General features: G+C 41.5%; 1 protein-coding gene, 1 non-coding gene and 2 pseudogenes across 2 annotated transcripts; 1 reads left to right on the forward strand and 3 right to left on the reverse strand.

Moving 5' to 3' along the window:
• Positions 1-6,926: 6,926 nt before the first annotated feature.
• Positions 6,927-8,338, reverse strand: LOC114210063 (tripartite motif-containing protein 60-like). Its single transcript, XM_028104298.2, is given in 2 exon segments — positions 6,927-8,110; positions 8,113-8,338. Coding segments are annotated over 2 exon segments (1,410 nt in total).
• Positions 8,339-11,419: 3,081 nt separating this feature from the next.
• On the reverse strand, positions 11,420-11,492 carry TRNAK-UUU (transfer RNA lysine (anticodon UUU)). Its single transcript has one exon. It is a non-coding gene; the product is annotated as a tRNA-Lys (tRNA).
• A 2,396-nt stretch (positions 11,493-13,888) lies between these two features.
• LOC114210068 (large ribosomal subunit protein eL31 pseudogene) lies at positions 13,889-14,319 on the forward strand (annotated as a pseudogene).
• A 5,250-nt stretch (positions 14,320-19,569) lies between these two features.
• LOC148164842 (ubiquitin-like FUBI-ribosomal protein eS30 fusion protein pseudogene) lies at positions 19,570-20,037 on the reverse strand (annotated as a pseudogene).
• Positions 20,038-21,805: the final 1,768 nt, after the last annotated feature.

Raw genomic sequence — 21,805 nt, forward strand, 5'->3', positions numbered from 1 at the left:
TTTAAGAATGATATAGTGTCCTTCTGTGTCTCTAACTACAGACTTTAGTTTAAAATCTAATTTGTCTGATATAAGAATTGCTACTCCAGCTTTCTGTTGAGGTTCATTGGCATGGAAGATGGTCCTCCATCCCTTTCCTTTCAATATGGATGTATCTTTAGGTTCAAAATGAGCCTCTTGTAGACAGCATAAAGATGGGTCCTGTCTTTTAATACAATCCGTCACCCTGTACCATTTTATGGGAGCATTTAGGGCGTTCATGTTGCGAGTGATTATTAAAGGATATGAATTAATGGTCATCATGTTGCCTGTGAAGACCTTGTTTTTATAGATTGTCCCAGTAAATTTCTTTTCTATATCACTCTTGGGGTCTTTCTCCTTTTATAGAAGGCCCCTTAGTATTTCTTGCAGGGCTGGCTTAGTGGTCACATATTCTTTCAGTTTCTGCCCATCTTGGAAGCTCTGCCTCTCTCCATCCATTCTAAATGACAGCCTTGCTGGATAAAGTATTCTTGGCTGCATGTTCTTCTCATTTAGTACCCTGAATATGTCTTGCCAGGCCTTTCTGGCTTGCCAGGTCTCTATGGATAAGTCTGATGTTATTCTGATGTTCCTCCCTCTGTACGTAAGGAATCTCTTCCCCCTAACTGCCCTTAAGATGGCTTCCTTGGTTCTAAGATTTGCGAGTTTTACTATTACATGCCAGGATGTTGGCCTGTTTTCCTTGATCTTGGGAGGGGCCCTCTCTGCCTCTAAGACACAAATGTTTGTTTCATTCCCCAGATTAGGTAAGTTCTCAGCTATGATTTGCTCAAATATACCTTCTAGTCCTGTCTCTCCACCCCTTATGGGTTCCAGTAATTCTGACATTGGAATGTTTCATGGTGTCACTTATTTCTCTCATTCTATTTTCATGGATTCTGAGTTGTTTTTCCCTGGCCTCCTCTTTACCCTTTTTTCCTATTAATTGGTCTTCTAGGTCACTAATTCATTCTTCTGCCACACTTACTGTAGCTGTTAGGTTATCTAGATTAGGTTTGGATTTCATTGATAGCATTTTTAAGTCTGTCAATTCAGCTTTTATTTCTGCCCTTAGAGACTATGTTGCCATTAATTGATTTCTCCATTCTAGCTATTGTCTTCACAATTGGCAACCTGAGTTCCATCTCCAACATCTTGGTTATATCTGAATCCATTTGTAAAACTGTGGCATAAGTCAGAGTCTCTGAGTCTTTCCTATTTTGGGGGTTCCTCCTCCTAGTCATTCTGTTGAGAGGTGGTTGAGAGAATGTATAGAGTCCAAATTATTGACCACAACCCAAGCAAGATGCACCTGTTTTCTAGGGACCTTAGGCTTGTTGGTCTCTTGTTTTCCCAGCCTGTCTTCTGTGGGAGGGGCCTACTGCGCTGTTACTCAGGCACCCTGTTTTGGCAGAGTTGTCCTGCCCCCTGTAGTGGGGGATGGGCTCAGTAAAAACCAGTTTTTTGAGGCTTTTGTTCTCTGGCAACATTCCCTGGTGGCTTTCTGCATCTCTTCCATGTGTCAGAGCAGAAGAGACCGTTTCCAACCCTCTGCCTCAGAGCAGAGAGATCACAGCTCACTTCAGTGAGCTCTCCAGGCCACTCTATGTCTGCTTCTGTCTGCGCTGCTAAAAACTTCAGCATCCTGGGTGTGCACCCCTCAGTAGTGCTCCCAGTCCTTGCCTCCAGGTCGGGGCATGTCTCTGCCCTTTGTGCTTCTAAAACCGCCAGCTGCCCCCAGTTCACACGTGCAGTCCCACTGCTCCGGGTTTCCACCTGGGGGCTGCCCTCAAGTCCTTTCCCGCATCTCCTGGTGTGCGAGTCTGTGCCTGTCCCTACTGCTCACCAGCGGTATAGGATCCCCATGGCCAGGCTCCCTCCCGCTGCTGTTTATCCTCAGATATCTTCCTGCGGAATAAGGGCTTCTCGCTTCGTACCTTAAAACCAACCGCCTGCTGTATTCTGTTTGTAGAGATCCAGATCTATCTTCTCACATCTCAGGCTGATTTCATGGTGTTCAGAGTGGTCTGGTGATATCCAGCTCAATTCCGGGGACTGGTTGGAATAGGGTCCCCTACTCCTCCGCCACCTTTCCCCCCCTCTCAGACCCCAGATTATTTAAAAATGTGTACTGTAAACTACAGGGAGAACAGATTAAACCTAAATCAAGCAGAAGAAAATAATAAAAACTATTATTCTTATTTTTTTGAAAATTGCAAATAAAAAGTTTAATTTCAGAAACTGAGTTCCCTATTTATAAAAACACTAAAACATAGTCAATGCAAATCGATTAATAATTTTTTTTTTAACAAAACAACTTTTCTAAAAGGTCATAGGCCAATGAGTGACTTGTTTCATCCAGAATATTTCATTGGTTTAAAATGAGAAAATGAACGCTTTTCTAGATGTTGAAACAAAAATTCTGAAGACAGATCATGGTTAAAAGAATGACAACTGAAGTTTCATTCTGCTGTCCCTGGGATTCTAAAACACTCCAGTGATGGCTGAATCTTCCTTATTACATATATATTTTTAAAAAAATTAAACACCTAAGGCTATTCTTACAACTGCAAAATAATGATCTCCTCTCTGTTGATGAACCATCTCTTCTAAAAAGAATTTTATACATAATTTGATCAAATTGGGATCAGTGGGGTCAGTGGTTCCTGGTGTCAAAACAGTAGGTCTGAGGCTCAAGGCGTCCTCAGCAGGACTGCTGTGAATGGGCCCCTGGCACACGGGCTCATCAGCAGGTGTCTGGAGATCAAGGTCGGGGCCGCTGTGTTTTGAGTCGACCACGTAAAACCTGAAGGCAGAAGCACGGACGCGGAACGCTCTCTTTACCAAATCACTAGATAGTGGACATTCCAGGACACATCTAAATTTAGTTTCATCTTCAAATGCCACACCTTTGTTGCAGTAAATGGTTATGTTCCAGAATATTCTCTACACTCGACATACTTTAGAGCCTGTGGTTATAAACTGCTCAGCCAGGATGGCTTGAACTCCACCTCCTATTTACAGATTTCATTAAACAGCCACAAAAGCTGTTGTGTTGAATTAAAGCAGCTTTTAACTAAAATACAGTACCTGATTTGTAGTTTTTACATAATGGAATAAAAAGCTTTCAGAATAAAACTGTTTACATCTCCTCTGGCATTCTGGTAAAACAAATTGCTAACCCCCAACTTTAAAAAAACTTTAGTTATGAATGAAACCCTAATCATACTTAATAATCGGCAAGACAGGCTCTTCCCAGTGGGTCTGTGGGAAGCCTGCAGTGATGCCAGGCCTGCAGGACTGGGAGTAAAGTGCCTGGGTAGCTCAGATGGTTAAGTGTCTGCCTTCCACTTGGGTCATGATGTCAGGGTCCTGGGATCAAGCCCCACATTGGGCTCTCTGCTCAGCGGGGAGTCGGCTTCTACCTTTCCTTCTTCCTCTGTCCTTGCTCTCTTAAATAAAAAAAATCTTTTAAAAAAAGGTTATTTTTTAAAAAACTATTTTGAATAGATCAATAAAGGTGAAAGGGACCAATAAAGGTTAAAATTAGAAACAATGGGAGAACATCCACAACCCAAAGCTGATTTTTTGAAAAGATAAAATCAAGAGGTAATAAATTAATAACCGGCACAAATAGACTAGCTTAGTTTGGGATTTCAAATGCATGCCATTTCCATTATTCTACTGCCTTACTTTGGGTGATGGGGACAGTTTAGAAAGGGGACAACTGGGAACAAGCCTGATGATGTAGAGGAAATGGGCAAAAGATTATTATAGAGATGGTTTCATGGGGCCCCATGTTGGTGGAGGAATATTAAGGAACCAGAAACTGGCAGAGACAGAGCAGGGCAGAGGTACTGGAAGAACACTATTGATTTTTCAATCAAGAAATTCTTGTGATTCTATGCTTTTGCATTGTGGCTGGTTTTCTCAGCTAGGGAAGCCACTGAGCTTGGCTTTAGAGAACAGTGAAGGGGGAAAGGCTGAGCTGTGACTGGCTGCTGGGTTTGGGACTCCCGATTGCTCATTGGAATTATTGTTAATGGGCAAAGGCTTAATTGTATTTCAAAAGCCACCACTTGTGAGATGCAACACTGAAACGCAAAGCAAGACAGTTTTGTTTTTTTGTCTTTTCTGCTTGGAATGAAACATCAATGTTTTATTCATAATAAACTCACACACTAAACCTAGAATGTGACTACTACTTACCACTCCCACTGGTCCAAGCACCATTCTCTCTCTCCTGGATTATTCCAATAGCCTCCTAATTTGTCTTCTTGGTTCTAAACTTGCTCCCTACAGGATATCCTCAACAGAACGGCCAGAGTGATCCTTTTAAAACATAAATGTGCTGCTTTTCTGCTCAAACACACCAATGACTTCCCATCTCACTTAGTGGCCCTTAGAATTTTGTCCCAGACATACTATTCGGGCCCCTGCTCTTTTGATCTTATTTCCTATCATTCTCCCACTTACTTACTGTGCTCTAGGCACTCTGAATTCCTTGCTATTCCTACAGGCCATTTACAATCTTTCCTTATGGCTTTGCACCTATTATTCCTTCTGCTCTGTCAAATGAATAAAATCTTTTAAAATAAAATGCATCAACAGAAACAATGTGCTAAAGCATGACTTTAATCAATACTGTATACAGAGTATACAGAGTATAGTATACTGTATACAGTTAGTCAGTTTCCCTAATTAGAAATTCACATCCAAGGATTGTCAGGTGGCATTCTAATGTGAAACTCAAGCTCCAAGTGCTACAACATCGCTTCTGTTATCTGTCTTTTTTTTTTTTTTTTTAGGTTTCAGCATTTTTTTTTTTTAAGTATTTCTTTATTTGACAGAGAGACAGTGAGAGGAGGAACAGAAGCAGGGGGTGGGTAGGGAGAAGCAGGCTTCCCACGGAGCAGGGAGCCCAATGCAGGGCTAGATCCCAGGGTCCCGGGATCATGATCTAAGCCGATGGCAAACGCCAATGACTGAGCCACCCAGGCGCCCCAGCATTTGGTATAGGCACTTTGGAAAATAGTTTGGAGGTTCCTCAAAAAAGTTAAAAATAGAGCTACCTATGACCCAGCAATTGCACTCCTGGGTATTTACCCCAAAGACACAGATGTAGTGAAAAGAAGGGGCACATGCACCCCAGTGTTCACAGCAGCAATGTCTGCAATAGCCAAACTGTGGAAAGAGCCAGAGATGCCCTTCAACAGATGAATAGATAAAGAAGATGTGGTCCATATATACAATGGAATATTACTCAGCCATCAGAAAGGATGAATACCCAACTTTTACATCAACATGGATGGGACTGGAGGACATTATGCTAAGTGAAATAAGTCAAGCAGAGAAAGTCAATTATCATATGGTTTCACTTATTTGTGGAACATAAGGAATTGCATGGAGGACATTAGGGGAGAAGGAAGGGAAAAATGAAGGGTGGGAATCAGAGGGGGAAGACGAACCATGAGACACTATGGACTCCGAGAAACAACCTGAGGGTTTTAGAGGGGAGGGGGGTGGGGGGATAGGTTGGTCCAGTGACGGGTATTGAGGAGGGCACATATTGCATGGAGCACTGGGTGTTATATGCAAACAATGAATCATGGAACACTACAACAAAAACTAATGATGTACTGTGTGGTGACAAACATAATAAAAAAAATGCTAACAATATATAATTGGAAATTATTTCAAAACCAGAAACTGATAAACTTTTAAATATCAGGATAAAGATACTTTCAAATTTGAAAGTCTCGAAAAGGGGTGCCTGGCTGTCTCAGTCAGTGGAGCATGCAACTCGATCTTGAGGTTGTGAATTTAAGCCGTATGTTGGGTATGGAAGTTACTTAAAAGTAAAATATTTTTTTAAAAATATTTTATTTATTTATTTGACAGAGAGCACAAGCAGGGGGAATGGCAGGCAGAGGAAGAGGTTGCTGCCTGTGTTCTCCTCTAGGATTTTGATGGATTCCTGTCTCACATTTAGGTGTTTCATCCATTTTCAGTCTGTTTTTGTGTGTGGTGTAAGGAAATGGTCCAGTTTCAGTCTTCTGCATGTGGCTGTCCTATTTTCCCAGCACCATTTGTTGAACAGACTGTTTTTCCGTTGGCCATTCTTTCCTGCTTTGTCCAAGATTAGTTGACCATGGAGTTGAGGGTCCATTTCTGGGCTCTTACCATACTGTCTGGATTACAGCTTTGTAATAGAGCTTAAAGTCCAGAATTGTGATGTCACTAGCTTTGTTTTTCCTTTTCAACATTCCTCTGGCTATTTGGGGTCTTTTCTGGTTCCATACAAATTTTAGGATTATTTGTTCCAGCTCTGTGAAAAAAGTTGATGGTATTTTGATAGGGACTGCATTGAATGTGTACATTGCCCTAGGTAGCATAGACATGTTAACAACATTTGTTCTTCCAATCCATGATCATGGAACATTTTTCCATTTCTTTGTGTCTTCCTCAATTTCTTTCATGAGTGTTCTGAGTACAGATCCTTTGCTTCTGGTTAGGTTCATTCCTAAGTATCTTATGGTTTTGGGTGCAACAGTAAATGGGATCAACTCCTTAATTTTTCTTTCTTCTGTCTCATTAAAACCACATGTTTTTTGTTAAAGTAAACTCTACCCTCAATGTGGGGCTCAAACTCACAACCTGAGATCAAGAGTTGCATGCAATACTGGCTGAGCCAGCCAAGTACCCTATAACCACATTTTATAGAAGCTGCTGAAACTAAGATAAAATCATTCTGGTTGTTTAAAGGAAAAAGTAAAACTAAAACAAAACAAAAACAAAAAGCTAACAACAAAAACCACAACAGAATTGTTGAGACTAGATTCACTGGCTTAGTTTTGTCCACTACCTGAAACAAACAAAAAAATTAAGAGTTTTACAGTAATTCATCATTCAGAATCTGTTACTGTACAGATTTTAAGAGGTTTTGAGTCAGTTCCAGTGTAGAAATAAGGCCAAAGTGTTTCTGTAAAGTAATAGTTAAAAATATAAAGAAGGGATCTATCACTCAAATTGTAAAAGGAAACCTCACACAATTCACAGTCTAAAAAAATGCCAATCTTTCTAGGTATTACTTTTGGCAGAAGATTAGTTTTTTTAGGACCCAATGCAATATAATTACTCTGACTACATCGTCCAACACCCCATAGTCCATCCTGCACTAAAATTGGTTGATTCTGATTCTTTCTCCTTCTGGGAAGAGAGTCGTTACAGACACCCACGATCCATTCAGGCTTGTCTTTTACTTCCACCTGTCTGCCAGAATTATAACCCCTAAAACCCAGGACAGCTGGGCAGAGATAAAACCTCCTTGGGTTATGAGTTAAGTTACGCCTTTTATTTACATATTGCACAGTTTTTCTGTCTTCTGAGACAATAAGCTTACGATGTGCTGTTTCAGGATCTAGAATTATATGCACTTGAAATCTGTTGATAATTTTATTTAGGCCAGAATATTGTGGAGCAAGATGGTAACCATATTCTTTTAACTGGAATGAAAAAGGTTCAGGGGACTTTAAGGTTTTATATCTATAGTAGATACTTTCAACATCTGTCAGTAATTCCAGCTCTGACTTCATATATTTGCCCTCTATCTCCTTTGATAGATGTTTTAATGTGGAAAGATGATTTGAAAATGTTGTTAGGTTTTCATTTAGCTTTGTTAAAATATTCATTTCTTCATCTTGTAATTGCCGTAGAACAATCTCTTGCTCATTTTTGAGATACAACAAAATTTGCTCAAATTCAGACTTTATTTCTTCTCTCCTACATTGTACCTTCTTTTTCAGTTCCAATGATTTTCTGCTTTGCATAGTTATCACCTTTTCAACTTGTTCTACTCTCTCCTTCCATGGTTCAATGCAATTCTGCAATCTTTTCCTGTGATAGGGAGCAGCTTTCTCTATGGGCCAAATATAGTGATCCTGGTGATCAGTGGAGAAACTACACTGTGGACATAAAACTTCTAGGTCCTTCTGACAGAAGAAGGTCAAAATCTGATTATGTTTTTCACACATAAGCTTCTCTTCCTTCCTCTTCCTCTTGCTTCTTCTTATCTGTAGTAGTTTAGCATTTCAATCAGATTGCCCAGCTGGGGATTGTTTGCAAATTTCCTTTCTGGAGAGCAGTAACGGCAAAAGGGGCAGGGGAAAGTATCATTTAGATTCTTCCAGAACATACTGATGCAGGAGTGACAGAAGTTATGCCCACAGTTGATGGTCACTGGCTCTTTCAAGTAGTCCAGACAGATGGGACAGCTAGCCCCTGTCTGGAGGTCTGCCAGGGCTGTCACAAACTCCATTGAGCTGTGAACAAAGGTGGTGGGTAAGGTAGTATGTCCTTTAGTAAAGCCTGGCTCTCTACCACACAAGACCCAGAGAACAGTGGATGATCTCCTCCCAGACCTTGAAAACTGACCAGCTTTCAGTTTCACTAGATTGGCATGTTGATGAGAGCCTATACAAACCTGTTTATTTCTCTGCCCCTTAGCTCTAGAGTCTGTTGCCAAGAATAGTCCACAGGCTGTAGTCTACTGCATACTAGAACGTATCTGCTGGGCTGCTGTTCTTCCCACTCAATGATGTAGAGTCAGGCATGATTTTCCTGTTCAAGCAAGTAGCTGTACGTCCAAGATAAGGAATCTTTCCTATGGGTGAGAAAAAACATTAAGTTAAAAATATGCCACAATCACCAGTGTATTAAAACATTCACACAAGACTCATCAATAAATGCTAAAATCATTGTGTAGAGGTTCTTGAAACAAGAATTCATAGTTATAAAGATTCGCTCATCTCACATTTCAACAACAAAAAACCTGGAAGATATCCTTGCAAAAAAGTATTCCATCTCAAACCAATCGTAAGAAAGCAAGTAGTCTAACTTAAATTATGGGGCATTCTACAAGATAATCGGTATGTGTTCTTCAAAATGTAAATGTCATGAAAAACAAACATAAAAAAAGTTTCAGAAATATGACAAATATAATGTGCAATACCTGATTGAATTTGGGATCTTAAAATTAAAAGGTAAACAACTAAAAGAACATTTCTCGGACAAATGGGAGAATTTTAGTTATGGACTACATATCATATTAAATTGTGTTTATCATATTAATTTACCATAGGTAAGAGGTAAAACATCCTGTTCTTAGGCGATATATACTTTGGGGGTGGGGACACCATCTTGATGGCTGCAACTTAACTTTCAGAAGGTTCAATAATTTTAAGATGTGTGGCAAAAAGTTAAAAACTGGTGCATCTAAGCAAAAGGTTTATCTAAGTATATTGTGCATCCTTTCAATTTTTCTATAGGTTTGAAATGTTCGAAATAAACAGGGAGAGGGGAGCCTGGGTGGCTTAGCTGGTTAAGCATCTGTCTTTGATCTCAGGGTCTTGAGACGGAGCCCCACGTCGGGCTCCCTCCCTCTGCTGTTCCCCTGCTTGTACTCTCTTGCTGGTACTCTCAAACAAATAAATAAAATCTTGCACATGGCTCCCCCGCGCCGTTTCCTGTTTAAGATGGCGTCTCCCGCAGCAGCGCCGGCCCGGAAAGTTCTGCGAGACCTGGTACTCCGGCCCCGCTGCTGGCGGCCAGGTCCCAGGCAGTTCAGTTAACCCCCCGAAGATGGCTAAACCTGCAGGAATACCAGAGCAAGAAACTGATGTCGGACCACGGGGTCAGAGTTCAAAGATTCTTTGTAGCAGACACTGCAAAGGAAGCTCTGGAGGCTGCTAAGAAACTAAGTGGCCCTGTGCTTATGCTGAGGGGTGAACAAGGAAGATGGCGCCTGCTGGCTCCCCTGTTCCCAAAGGGGTCTCTCCACAAATGCTGCCCCTTTGGGACATGCTCTGAAATGAGGAATTAACCTCCCCACTGTGTACCCCAGCCATCCATCGTTATGAATCTGCAATCAGGAGTGCAAAGAAGCAAGCATGGGAGTGTGGCCCATCAGAGGTTGAAGCAGTGTCTGCTTTCTAGGAGTAATGGCAGTGTCTTCGTGAGATGGGTGGTTCCTGTGGTGAGATCTGATTGTGTTCCTGGCGCCTGTTAGACCCCTTTGATGCCTTCCTATTTTCTGTGACCAATTCTCCCACCTCCTTGGTGCACTCCCCCAATACCTTTTCTGTGATTTACTTCATGTTTATTTCAGCTAGAGTTAATTTTTGTTGCTTTCTGCCAGTAACTCTAACTCATCCAAACAAAAAGTGCTTAGCATAGGTCCTGGGACATAATAAATGCTCAATAAATATTATTGTTACTCAATAAATAAATAAATAAATAAATCTTACAAAAAAAAAAGGGAGAAAATTTCCTGGCTTGTTTTTAAGATACCCAGCACACCCAATTTTAAGCAAATCAAATTCCTCCAAGTTTGTGAGCCATTTTATCATCAGTACAGTATTCCCTCCTTTCTTCCTATACTAAGACACTTTCTCCACTTTTGTGCTTCCTCTCCGTTCCCTCATAATCCAAAGACAGTGAGAACAGAAATAGAAGCATGGTTTTGACATCTGAAATTAGTTTTGTCCTGGTGACCTAGCAAGTTCTTTCACTACAGACTTACTCTTCCTACGAGCAAAATAGGAAAAATGTAATAATTCTAGAAAGCCTCCATTTTTAAATTATTCCCAAACTCAAGGACTGACTCAGTGTCTTGGGCCTGCAGAACAGCTATCACAGCAACATGCTATGGAAGGCAATGTTTCACAACGTAAGGACTAAAGGTAAAAGTCTATTAGGTTTGGGACGCCTGGGCGGCCCAGTTGGTTAAGCGTCTGCCTTCAGCTTGGGTCATGATGCCAGGGTCCAGGGATTGAGTCCCATGTTAGGCTCCCTGCTCAGCGGGGAGCCTGCATCTCCCTCTGCCTGCCTCTCTCCCTCCCTTTGTCTCTCGCTCGCTCGCTTTCTGACAAATAAATAAATAAAATCTTAAAAAAAAAAAAAAAAGAACTCTATTAGGTTTGAATCCTGGTTCAGCTACTTAGTGTATACTTCCGGAAGACCCATGTAACTTTTTTGAATCTCCTTTCTTTGACCCATAAAATGGGGATTATAACCCTTTTTATTTATTGATTTATTTAATTTTTAAAAAAGATTTTATTTAATTATTTAGACAGAGAGAGAGCACAAGCAGGGGGAGTGGCAGGCAGAGGGAGAGGGAGAAGCAGGCTCTCCGCTGAGCAGGGAGCCCGATGCAGGCCTCTATCTCAGGACTCTGGGATTATGATCTGAGCCAAAGGCAGTTGCTTAACTGACTGAGCCACCCAGGCACCCCTATAACCCCTTTTTAAATAAGGAGATCACATAAATGGCAGCCAACATGTCCACTGTTCTTGGTCAATAAGTGATTTTATTAAATATTTTATTTTTTAAGTTATCTCCACACCCAACGTGGGGCTCGAACCTACAACCTCGAGATTAAAAGTCATATGCTCTACCAACTGAGCCAGCCAGGTGCTGCAGCTTTCTATTTTACATGTGTTTGAATCTGGATCCAAATATGGCCCACATATTACATTTACTTATTAGCACCCTTAAATACCTTTCAATCTAGAATAGTGTCTTCTGCCTCTACCTTTGTCCTGGTGGGCTATCCTAAGTTCTACATTTTACCTACTGCTTCTTGATATATAATTTAACTTATCCCTCATACCTTCACTTTTTAAACTTATTAAATCTTTCCTCTCAGTTAAACCTGTCAGTAACTCACCAAAAGTCAAGACAAAGTACTCCCCTTAGCTTACCATTCAGAGCCCTTCATACCTCAGTATCTTCATCTTCAACTGGCTTGTGGTCCCCTAAAGTAGTTGGTCTTTTATTTTTTTAAGACAGAGATGTTCGGGGGCGCCTGGGTGCCTCAGCTGGTTAAGCGACTGCCTTCGGCTCAGGTCATGATCCTGGAGTCCCGGGATCGAGTCCCACATCGGGTTCCCTGCTCGGCGGGGAGTCTGCTTCTCCCTCTGACCCTCTTCCCTCTCGTGCTCTCTATCTCTCATTCTCTCTCTCTCTCAAATAAATAAATAAAATCTTTAAAAAAAATAAATAAAACAGAGATGTTGGGGCGCCTGGGTGGCTCAGTCATTAAGTGTTTGCCTTCAGCTCAGGTCATGATCTCAGGGTCCTGGGATCGAGCCCCGCATTGGGCTCCCTGATCAGCCAAGAGCCTTCTTCTCCCTCTCCCACTCCCCCTGCTTGTGTTCCCTCTCTTGCTGTCTCTGTCAAATAAATAAATAAAATCTTAAAAAATGAAAAAAAAAATAAAACAAAGATGTTATGTTCTCCTTCCTGCACAAACCACTCACTGCTTACATTACCTTTTCCTCCCTTCTTTCCTTGGGACTCAGTTATGCTCCTTTGGAAGAGTCTGACCAAGACAAATTTTCTCTAGGATGGTTTATTATGTGTCAGGCACTAAGCTAAGGGTCTTTCATGTAGTTGCTGATTCAATTAAACTCTCCAAGCAACCCTAAAATTAGGAGCTATTATCCTCAATTAGTGTGGTAAAAAATGAATCTACAATAATTTGAGTACACTTATACATTGCATTAATTGGCATCATACTCAATCACGAAACTGTACTGCTCCTTCTTTGTACTCCTACAGCATCCTATGCATCCCTCTACATCTATTTCAAAGCAACTTATATTTTTCTTTTTAAAGATTTTATTTATTTGACAGAGAGAGAGAGCACAAGTAGGCAGAAAGGCAGGAAGGCAGAGAGGGAGAGGGAGAAGCAGGATCCCTGCTGAGCATGGAGCCCCATGCGGGGCTCTATCCCAGGATGCTAGGATCATGACCTGAGCTGAAGGCAGATGCTTAATCGACTGAGCCACCAGGCGCCCCAATTTTTCATATTTGATATATTCACAGCTTTTCACATTTGATAGCATATTCCAAACATTTTTAGGAGGAAAGACAGGGATTTATTGATTCTAGCACTGTAACAGCAAAAACATAACACAAATTGAGAGGCAGCAATACCTGATAGAACTGGGTCTTCGTTCAAGTCTGCCACTTAACTAGCTATATAGCCTTGGTCAAATTAATTTCTCTGAGCTTCAGCTTTCTTTTCACAAAGTGAGAAATAATACTCTCTCCCATTGTAATTATTAAACAAGAAAATAAAATTAAGGTACACGTCACAGTGCCTGCCATTTAACACAGGTACAATAAAAAGTATTATAAGGTATCTCATAAATCTCAAAGGTTCTTAGAAATCTAGCTGAAATCACATACTACATTACACATACAGGCACACCTTATGTTATGGTGCTTCACAGGACTGTACTTTTCAGATACTGAGTTTGTGGGTTTTTTTTGTTTTGTGTAACAAATTGTAGGTTCAATACTTCAGTGAAGGAAGTAACTGCAGTTCTGGTGGAAACAGCAAGAGAACTAGAGTTAGCAGTAAAGCCTGAAGATGGGACTGAATTGTTGCAATCTCATGATCAAACTTGAAACCATGACGACTTAGTTGCTGCTTGAAGAAAGAAAAAAGTGGTTTCTTGAGATGGAATCTACTCCTGGTAAAGATGCTCTGAAGATTGTTGAAATGGCAACAAGGATTTAGAATATGCCATAAACTCAGCTGACAAAGCAGCAGCAAGGTTTGGGGACAGACTCCCAATTTTGAAAGAATTTCTACTGTGGCTAAAATGCTATCAAACAGCATCACATGCAACAGAGAAATCATTCATGAAAGGAAGAGTCAAAGTGCCAATCTCTGTTGTCTCATTTTAAGAAATTGCCACAGCCACCTCAACCTTCAGCTACCACCACCCTGATCAGTCAGCAGCCATCAAATAGAAGCAAGATCTCCACCAGCAAAAAGATTACAACTACTGAGCCTTTCCAACCAGGGCCTGGCAGAATGGCTCCCGCGAAGAAGGGTGGTGAGAAGAAGGGCCATTCTGCCATCAGTGAAGTAGTGACCAGAGAATACACCATCAACATTCACAAGCCCATCCATGGAGCAGATTTCAAGAAGCATGCCCCTTGGGCACTCAAAGAGATCCGGAAATTTGCCATGAAGGAGATGGGAACTCCAGATGTGCGCATTGACACCAGGCTCAACAAAGCTGTCTGGGCCAAAGGAATAAGGAATGTTCCATACCGTATCCATGTGCGGTTGTCCAGAAAATGTAACGAGGATGAAGATTCACCAAACAAGCTCTACACACTGGTTACCTATGTACCTGTCACCACTTTCAAAAATCTACAGACAGTTAATGTGGATGAGAACTAATCGCTGATTGTCAAATAAAGGTATAAAACTGCAAAAAAAAAAAAGATTACAACTACTGAAAGCTCAAATAATGGTTAGCATTTTTAGCAATAAATTATTTTTTAAAGTATGTACATTGATTTTTTTTAGACATAAGGCTATTGCACACTTAATAGACTAAAGTACAGGGTAAACATAACTTTTATATGCACTGGGAAACAAAATTCATTTGACTTACTTTATGACAGTGGTCTGGAACTGATCCCACAGTAGCTCTGAGCTGTGTGTTTGTGTAGGCACTTACATATAAAAAGTACTGATATTAAATCTCAAAGTTGCTATGTCTCATATAGTTGCTAAGTCCTTCATGACTGGTAAAGGCATTAACTTTCACCAGGCTCCCTATAATAATGTGATGTAGGAAATTTTCTTACACAAATTTTGGAGGCACAGGAGAGGAGTTTCAGAATTTTAAAATACACCTTTAATTTTATGTTAAAATACATTCAACTTGTAATGAATTCCAGTAACACAGAACTACATAAAATAAAAGCATAGTCTCTACTCTTTTTACTTGCCTACACTATGTTATTATAGCTAATGACTAAGGCTTCAGTGACTTCTAATTCCTGTTTAATACTTTCAAAATGGAGGGCGCCTGAGTGGCTCAGTCGGTTAAGTGTCTGCCTTCAGCTCAGGTCATGATCCCAGGGTCCTGGGATAGAGACCCACATCAGGCTCCTTGCTCAGTGGGGAGCCTGCTTCTCCCTCTGCCTGCTGTTCCCCTGCTTGTGCTCACTCTCTTGCTCTCTAGGTAATAAATAAAATCTTAAAAAAAAAAACTTTCAAAATGAGTACTTTGTTTTAATTTAAGTAATTTCTACACCCCACGTGGGGCTCAAACTCACAACCCCCAGATCAAGAATCGCAGGCTCCTCAGACTGAACCAGCCAGGCACCCCCAAAACGGGTACTTCTGAGTATGCTAAACAAGATGTGGAGTGCGTAGGATTCGGGATGAGGCTGCATAGAATGGTCAGAGATTAGAAAACTGGGGCTGAAGGAAGTTTTAAGAATCTTGCCCAGTGTAACAGTAAATTGCAAAGCATAATGGGAAAACAAAAATCAAGAAAAAAATACAAAACTTTTTAAAAATTTTTTAAAGATTTTATTTATTTATTTGAGAGAGAGAGAATGAGAGATAGAGAGCATGAGGGAAGAGGGTCAGAGGGAGAAGCAGACTCCCTGCTGAGTAGGGAGCCTGATGTGGGACTCCATCCCGAGACGCCAGGATCATGACCTGAGCCGAAGGCAGTCGCTTAACCAACTGAGCCACCCAGGCGCCCAAAAATACAAAACTTTTTAAAAAAGTATGTGCAAAAAAAGGACTCAGTAGAGTTCAAGGAACATAAAATAGGTACTCACTCCAGGTATCATTGTGCCCCACTTATTACAAGTGCACACACTGGTCAGTTTTCACTACTTTTCAGAATAAAGCCATTTACAGACTATAAAGTTAACAGAACCCGTTTTGTAGGCACTGCTACCACCCTAGTTAAACTATCCATTTCTCTCTTCCCACTATAGTATGAGCCCCTTTTCTACTCCATAATGGTGCCTCCAATCAATTCCCTAACTCTGCAGCTATATTGATCTTTCCAAATACAAATATAATCCTTTTATCTTCCACTTAAAACATTCCACTAGTCCTTTATTATTTTAAGAAAGTAGCTCTCAAACCTTAGATTGCATCATGTTTACCCATACATACATCTTGGTAAAAGACTACTGGGCCAAATTCCCAGTTTCTGATTCAGTTGGTGTGCTGTATTTCTAAGTTCCCAGGTGATGTTGCTGGTCAAGGGACCATAGTTTGTGAACCACTGTTTTAAGAAAAATAAAGCTTTAAAGACCCATCAAGATCTGGTCCTAGCCTGTTTGCCTAGCTCCCCATTGAATCATACATCATAGTTCTGATTTGATTTTACAATTGTTTTTGCAATTCCTTAGCTGGTATGTCTGACTCTTTCTGCCAGACTGTAAGCTTCTTGGTGGGAATGTGTCTCCCGCTTTATTCTTATCCTTGGGCATATAATGGGTGCTCAAACAGTATTAAACGAATAAATAGAACCTCTGGTAGATTCCTAGCTCTGTTTCAACCACTATCACCCTGAATGACTCTTAACATGCCTGAGCCTAAACCAGCTCATCTGCAAAGTTGTAATGATAATTCCTAATTGTAATACCTTTGTGAGGGTTAAAGGATATTTCAGTTGGCCAGGAGGTGTAGGCAATGTGGAGTAGTGGGTTCTCCAATGGTGGCTACCACTCCATTCTCTTCCCACCTTTCCCTCCTCTCTTCCATCAAACATAGACAGTAATTCTTTGGTGATAACCTAGCAATTCCGCAATTCTCGTTCAAACCAAAATCTTGAAAATTTAATTAAATCAGGCGCACCATTCCCATTCTGTATTCCACAGGTCTGAGACTAAGAAGCTGTAGTTTTCACAAGATCCTCGCCACAGCTGAGGAGACCCAGTCTTGGACAAGCTGTGACCCCGAGGTCTGGCGCCCAGTAGATGATGAGGAAGCCCCTGCTCAGCTGAGCCTCACGACACCCCACTTGGCTTACCTGGAACCGATGACTCACTCAGCCCCTCTCGGTCCAGCAACACGGTGGTCCCAGAGCCTGACTCAGTGCAGAACAGAAACGCCCAAGTCCGATGAACGCCGGGTTCTCGGCAGAAGTGAACCCGTGACCCTTGCAGCGATTGGCTGTCCCTCCGGAAGTGGGTAGGTAATCACCTGCGCATGCTCAATGACTCTGAGTGGCCGAGGAGACGGGGAAGAGCTCTTGAGCTAGCTGAGGGTGTTTCCTTCAGTCATCAAGCCGTTGTTGTCATCAACTGATTTTTTCCCGGTGGCAACCTTTTACATAGTCTTACTATTTTTATTCCTATGCGCAATTTGAGGATCACAGTAAGATTGCAGGTTGGTTTTTTAAAAAAAGAACACCTTCCTCCTCTCAGACACTAAGGGAAGGGAGAGTTCTGGGTCACTTTGGGATCGTGGGTGAGGAGATAGTAAGCTTTAAATGAAAGAGAAACGGTCACCTTAATGGATCAATTTGCATCTCAGTGGGTTAGTGGGTGGGTCTGCCCCACCCTGTAGAACTATGCCCCACCTCAACTCTGGCTCACCCAAGGCTCCTCTATTTACGGTGAAATTTAAGGAATGAATTTGAGTTACTTGGACAGGTCTTTAAGGCTAAAGGAAGAGCCAGTGAGAAAGGCTGGTAATTCTCAAGAACTTGGTAAATGAAGGATCATGTACCCTTCGCTGGCACCTCAAGGGGAAGTAGGGAGGGGTAATCCCCACGCGCAATGTGGGGCTTGAACTCATGGCCCAGAGATGCCCTGCTGACTGAACCACCCAGGCGCCCCTGCCAATGAAGCATTTTAAACCCTTAACATGATATAATAAAATTTGAATTTTGAAAGGATGATTGGCTACAATTCAGCGACTTAAGAGATCTGGGAAGTGGTGAGTCAACGGTGGGAAGTAAAATACAGGCGTGAATTAGAGATTCCTCACCAGATATTGTTAGTTGTGCTTCCTAAAACTTTTGAATTGCTGGTGGCAACAGCTTCCCCTCTTTTCCTTTGTTCTCTTACTGTGGGGTGAGTATATGGTTTTAATTTAGATACCGTGAGATACAAAATTTGTCATTTCCTATCACAGTTCATGACATAAAAAATTACTTATGACAGGAAACCCCATCAGTATGACACTGAAATCCTGAAAGGCTGACCATGCTTTGTAGGGTACATCACAATCCAACCAGATGGGGTCAGCCTACCTGCTATATGCTAATTAAGAAGTTGACTGTTATGCACTGGATTCTTCTGAACTCACTGCTTTTAAGAATTATTATCATTTAACATCCAACAAGACTAGTTCAGAAGCAGTCTGGCCTTCACCCTTAGTCCTCCTGTGTAACAACTGAAACTCCTCCTAGTTTATCAGTGATCTAGTTTCTCAGCCAAGGATTATTTTTCATGTTTATTACTCTCTGAGATGCTTTGTAATCCTGGTCTCTGGCTGCTCTATCTTGTTTTAGCAAGTTGCTGTTCCTCTCCCTGCCCTTCATGCAGATAAATAAAGGCCTGCAAGGGCACATGACAAAGTTTTAATATGTAGTATGAAACATATATATATGTATGTGGGTATGTATGGGTACACATATGTGTATTTATGTGCTTCTGCATGTAGAGAGGAAAAAGAGTGACGGTTAAAGTCTGGCTTTGGAACCAGGCTCCCAGGAATTGAAAACCAAGCACTGCTCTGTTAACCTTTGGCAGGTTATATTTTTGTACCTGTTTTTCATCTAGTAAACAGAAAAAGGGGGTGGGGCAGTAACAATATGCAGAGGGTAAGATGGAGTCACTCATGTCAAGTAGGGGCCTGTGTCAGGCAACGACACGAACAGGGGTACTGCAGCTACCAGAGATCACTGAGACCAGCAGCAGCTGATGACACCCCAGAACTGATAAGCAGAAGCAAAGGAGGTCTGCAGGGGCCCAAGACTAAATTTCTTCAAAGGGGAGGACTTGGGCAGCAAACTGTCAGACTTTTCAGACATGACCCCTCTCTGTCTGACCACTGAAAAAAGGCAGCTGCCACCAAAGGCTCTGCCCGACTGATATCGGAACAGAACCGAGATCCTTCGCTGCTTGAATATCAGAAGCAGTGAGTGCCCAGAGCTGACCGGGACCATACCCAGGCCTTTACCTCAACTGCGCACCCACAGACTGACTTCCTGTGTGGTTTGTTAACTTCCTACCCTCTGTGTTCACAATCTTGTTTGTTGTGTGATTTGTGTACAGCTTTGTGTGCCGTGTAGGTAGACAAGTTAATCACATGGTGAAATGTCATTGAGTTTGGAATCCTGAGCCTGCTTTATAGTTATGTAAACCTTGCTTTATGACTAAATAAAGTGGACGTTGTGGAAAGTCACAACTCATGTGTGCGCCTTCATAGCATGATCATGACACAGTACAACTTCTTGGAGTACTAAATGAGATTTTATGAGCTAAAGCACTAGTGTCTGACATGGCAAATGTAGTGTTAAAACACACACACGCTATCTATAAATTCATCTGAAAATGCTTATTTCTGTTTCCCTGAGAGCAGAAATGAGACTTAGAGGCAGCAGGTATAAGTGGTCCATTTTGTTTCCTATCATTTGTAAAGCTTTTTTTTCTTTGAACTAAATGGCTTTATTGGGGAAAGCCTGGATTACAATGCACTTAAGACTTGGCATTGGGGCCCTTCATCTTGCCAAGGTGGGCACAACATTGACAAAGTACCCACTTTGTACTGCATCCGCCGCTTTGTCAGTACAACTGGCACTATTCTCCTGCTTGGCCACCTTGGGAGTCTGCCCTTTTACTTTCCCAGCGCGGGCCAGGGAACTGTGGACTTTACCTCCCAAGTATGGGACTGGCTACTTCCAGGGTGGTCAGAGCCTCCACTCCACACTGACCGAGGGTAACCTCAGCCTCTAGGGACAGGCCTGCCAGAAGATCGATTTTATCTTCTGGAGTGATACCCTCCAGTGAGGCTACATGAACCTTCACCTGGGCAACAGTCTCCTGGCCAGTCATCTCCAGGGTGCGTCGCTCTTGGGCGCGGACAAAAAGCTGCACGTCCACATGCCTGAACTGCGTGCACGCAGCTGCTACCTTCAAGATGGAGTTGAGAAAGAGCTGTATCATTTGTAAAGCTTAAAAAACAAAAACAAAAACAAAAAAACAAAACCCAAAACTAAGCTAAAATCTATGGGCCTTTTTCCCTTTTAAAGAGAAGAAGTCAAGCCCCTTTGATACATTTTTAGAATAGTTTGAAATATTCTGCTTAAAGATAAAAGGAAGAATTTTATTTTATGCAGGTGCTCTTTTTCCCTTTAAAAAATAGTTAAAGCAAAGAGAGTGATTTCCAAGTTTCAGTTTCCTCATCTAAAAATGGGTGAGCACCTGTGTGGCTCAGTTGGTTAAGTGTCTCCCTTCGGCTCAGCTCTCCCCTGCTTGTGCTTTCTCTCTCTGTCAAATAAACAGACAGATAGATAGATAGATGATAGATGATAGATAGATAGATAGATAGATAGATAGATAGATAGATAAAAATGGGCAAAATAATGCTTAATCCATTAGGGTTATGTGGAAACTACTTTGCAAAAGGCTGAGTCCCTTCTTTTCTCCCTCCCTCCCTCCCTCCCTCCCCTCCCTTCCTTTTCAGCAAGTGCACTTTTATTTTTAATTTTTTTAAAGATTTATTTTAGAGAGAGAAAACGTGCATAAGAGGAGTGGGGCAGAGGAAGAGGGACAGAGAGAAAAGCTCAAGTATATTCCTCACCAAGAGGGGAGCCTGATGGCAGGGCTCAATCCACAATCCTGAGATCACGACCTGAGCTGAAATCATCAAGAGTCCGATGCTTAATTGACTGAGCCACTGAGGTGCCCCTCAAGTGTACTTTTTAAATTAAACAGTAAACCTAAGTAATATATGTATTTTTTTCTATAGAGAGGGGGGAGGCAAGTAGGGGGTAGGGAGAGAGGGAATCTTATGCAGGCTTCAGGCCCAGTGCAGAGCTTGATCTCACGACCCTGAGATCATGACCTAAGCTAAAATCAAGAGTCGGACGCTTAACCGACCGAGCCACTCAGGCGCCCCCCACTAAATATTTAAAAAAAAAAAAAAAAAATAGGCTCAGACACACTAAAAACAGAACTCCAAAAATCACAACATGGACAATAACAATCATCCACAATCTCATTAGAGGGAAGGGTATTTTAACAGAAAACACCCCCTTTTTTTTTCTTTTAATCATATTGCAAGTTTGGACCTCTTATTTTTCAAGACTAATATTATTGAAAGATCTTACCAAATGCTAAAGAATTAGAAATATTTTTGTTTTGGTTTACTTGTTGTATTTGAACTTTCCATGGTACTTATGTCTCAGTTTATATAAGTCATACTTAGTTAAGCATAACTATTTTGAGTTATGAAACACAAAAATTTTATCATCACCTCACTGGAAAAAAAAATAGTATGGAAATTAACATTAACACATGCTCCCAGGCTATGTTACATTAAAAAGAGGAAAAATGGTTGGGCACCTGGGTGGCTCAGTTGGTTAAGCTACTGCCTTCGGCTCAGGTCATGATCCTGGAGTCCCGGGATCGAGTCCTGGGATTGAGTCCCGCATCGGGCTCCCTGCACAGCAGGGAGTCTGCTTCTCCCTTTTACCCTCCCCTATCTCATGCTCTCTCTCTGTCTCTCTCTCAAATAAAATCTTAAAAAAAAAGGAAAATTGAGAAATAGATACATCCCAAAATATTCTTTGTTTTTACCCATTACCAACTTTTGAGAATATTCTATAGCCACTTACTACATAGCAAGTGACACAAAACAGTTGATATAAGGTATTATGAGAACTTGCAAAAGCTTAGTTCTGTAATACTACTAAATATGTGGTGAGGAGAT

This window comes from Eumetopias jubatus, unplaced genomic scaffold (genome assembly GCF_037043125.1).
Source record: "Eumetopias jubatus isolate StellerSeaLion01/CBP00866 unplaced genomic scaffold, mEumJub1_p1.0 scaffold_2, whole genome shotgun sequence".
Classification (NCBI taxonomy): domain Eukaryota; kingdom Metazoa; phylum Chordata; class Mammalia; order Carnivora; family Otariidae; genus Eumetopias; species Eumetopias jubatus.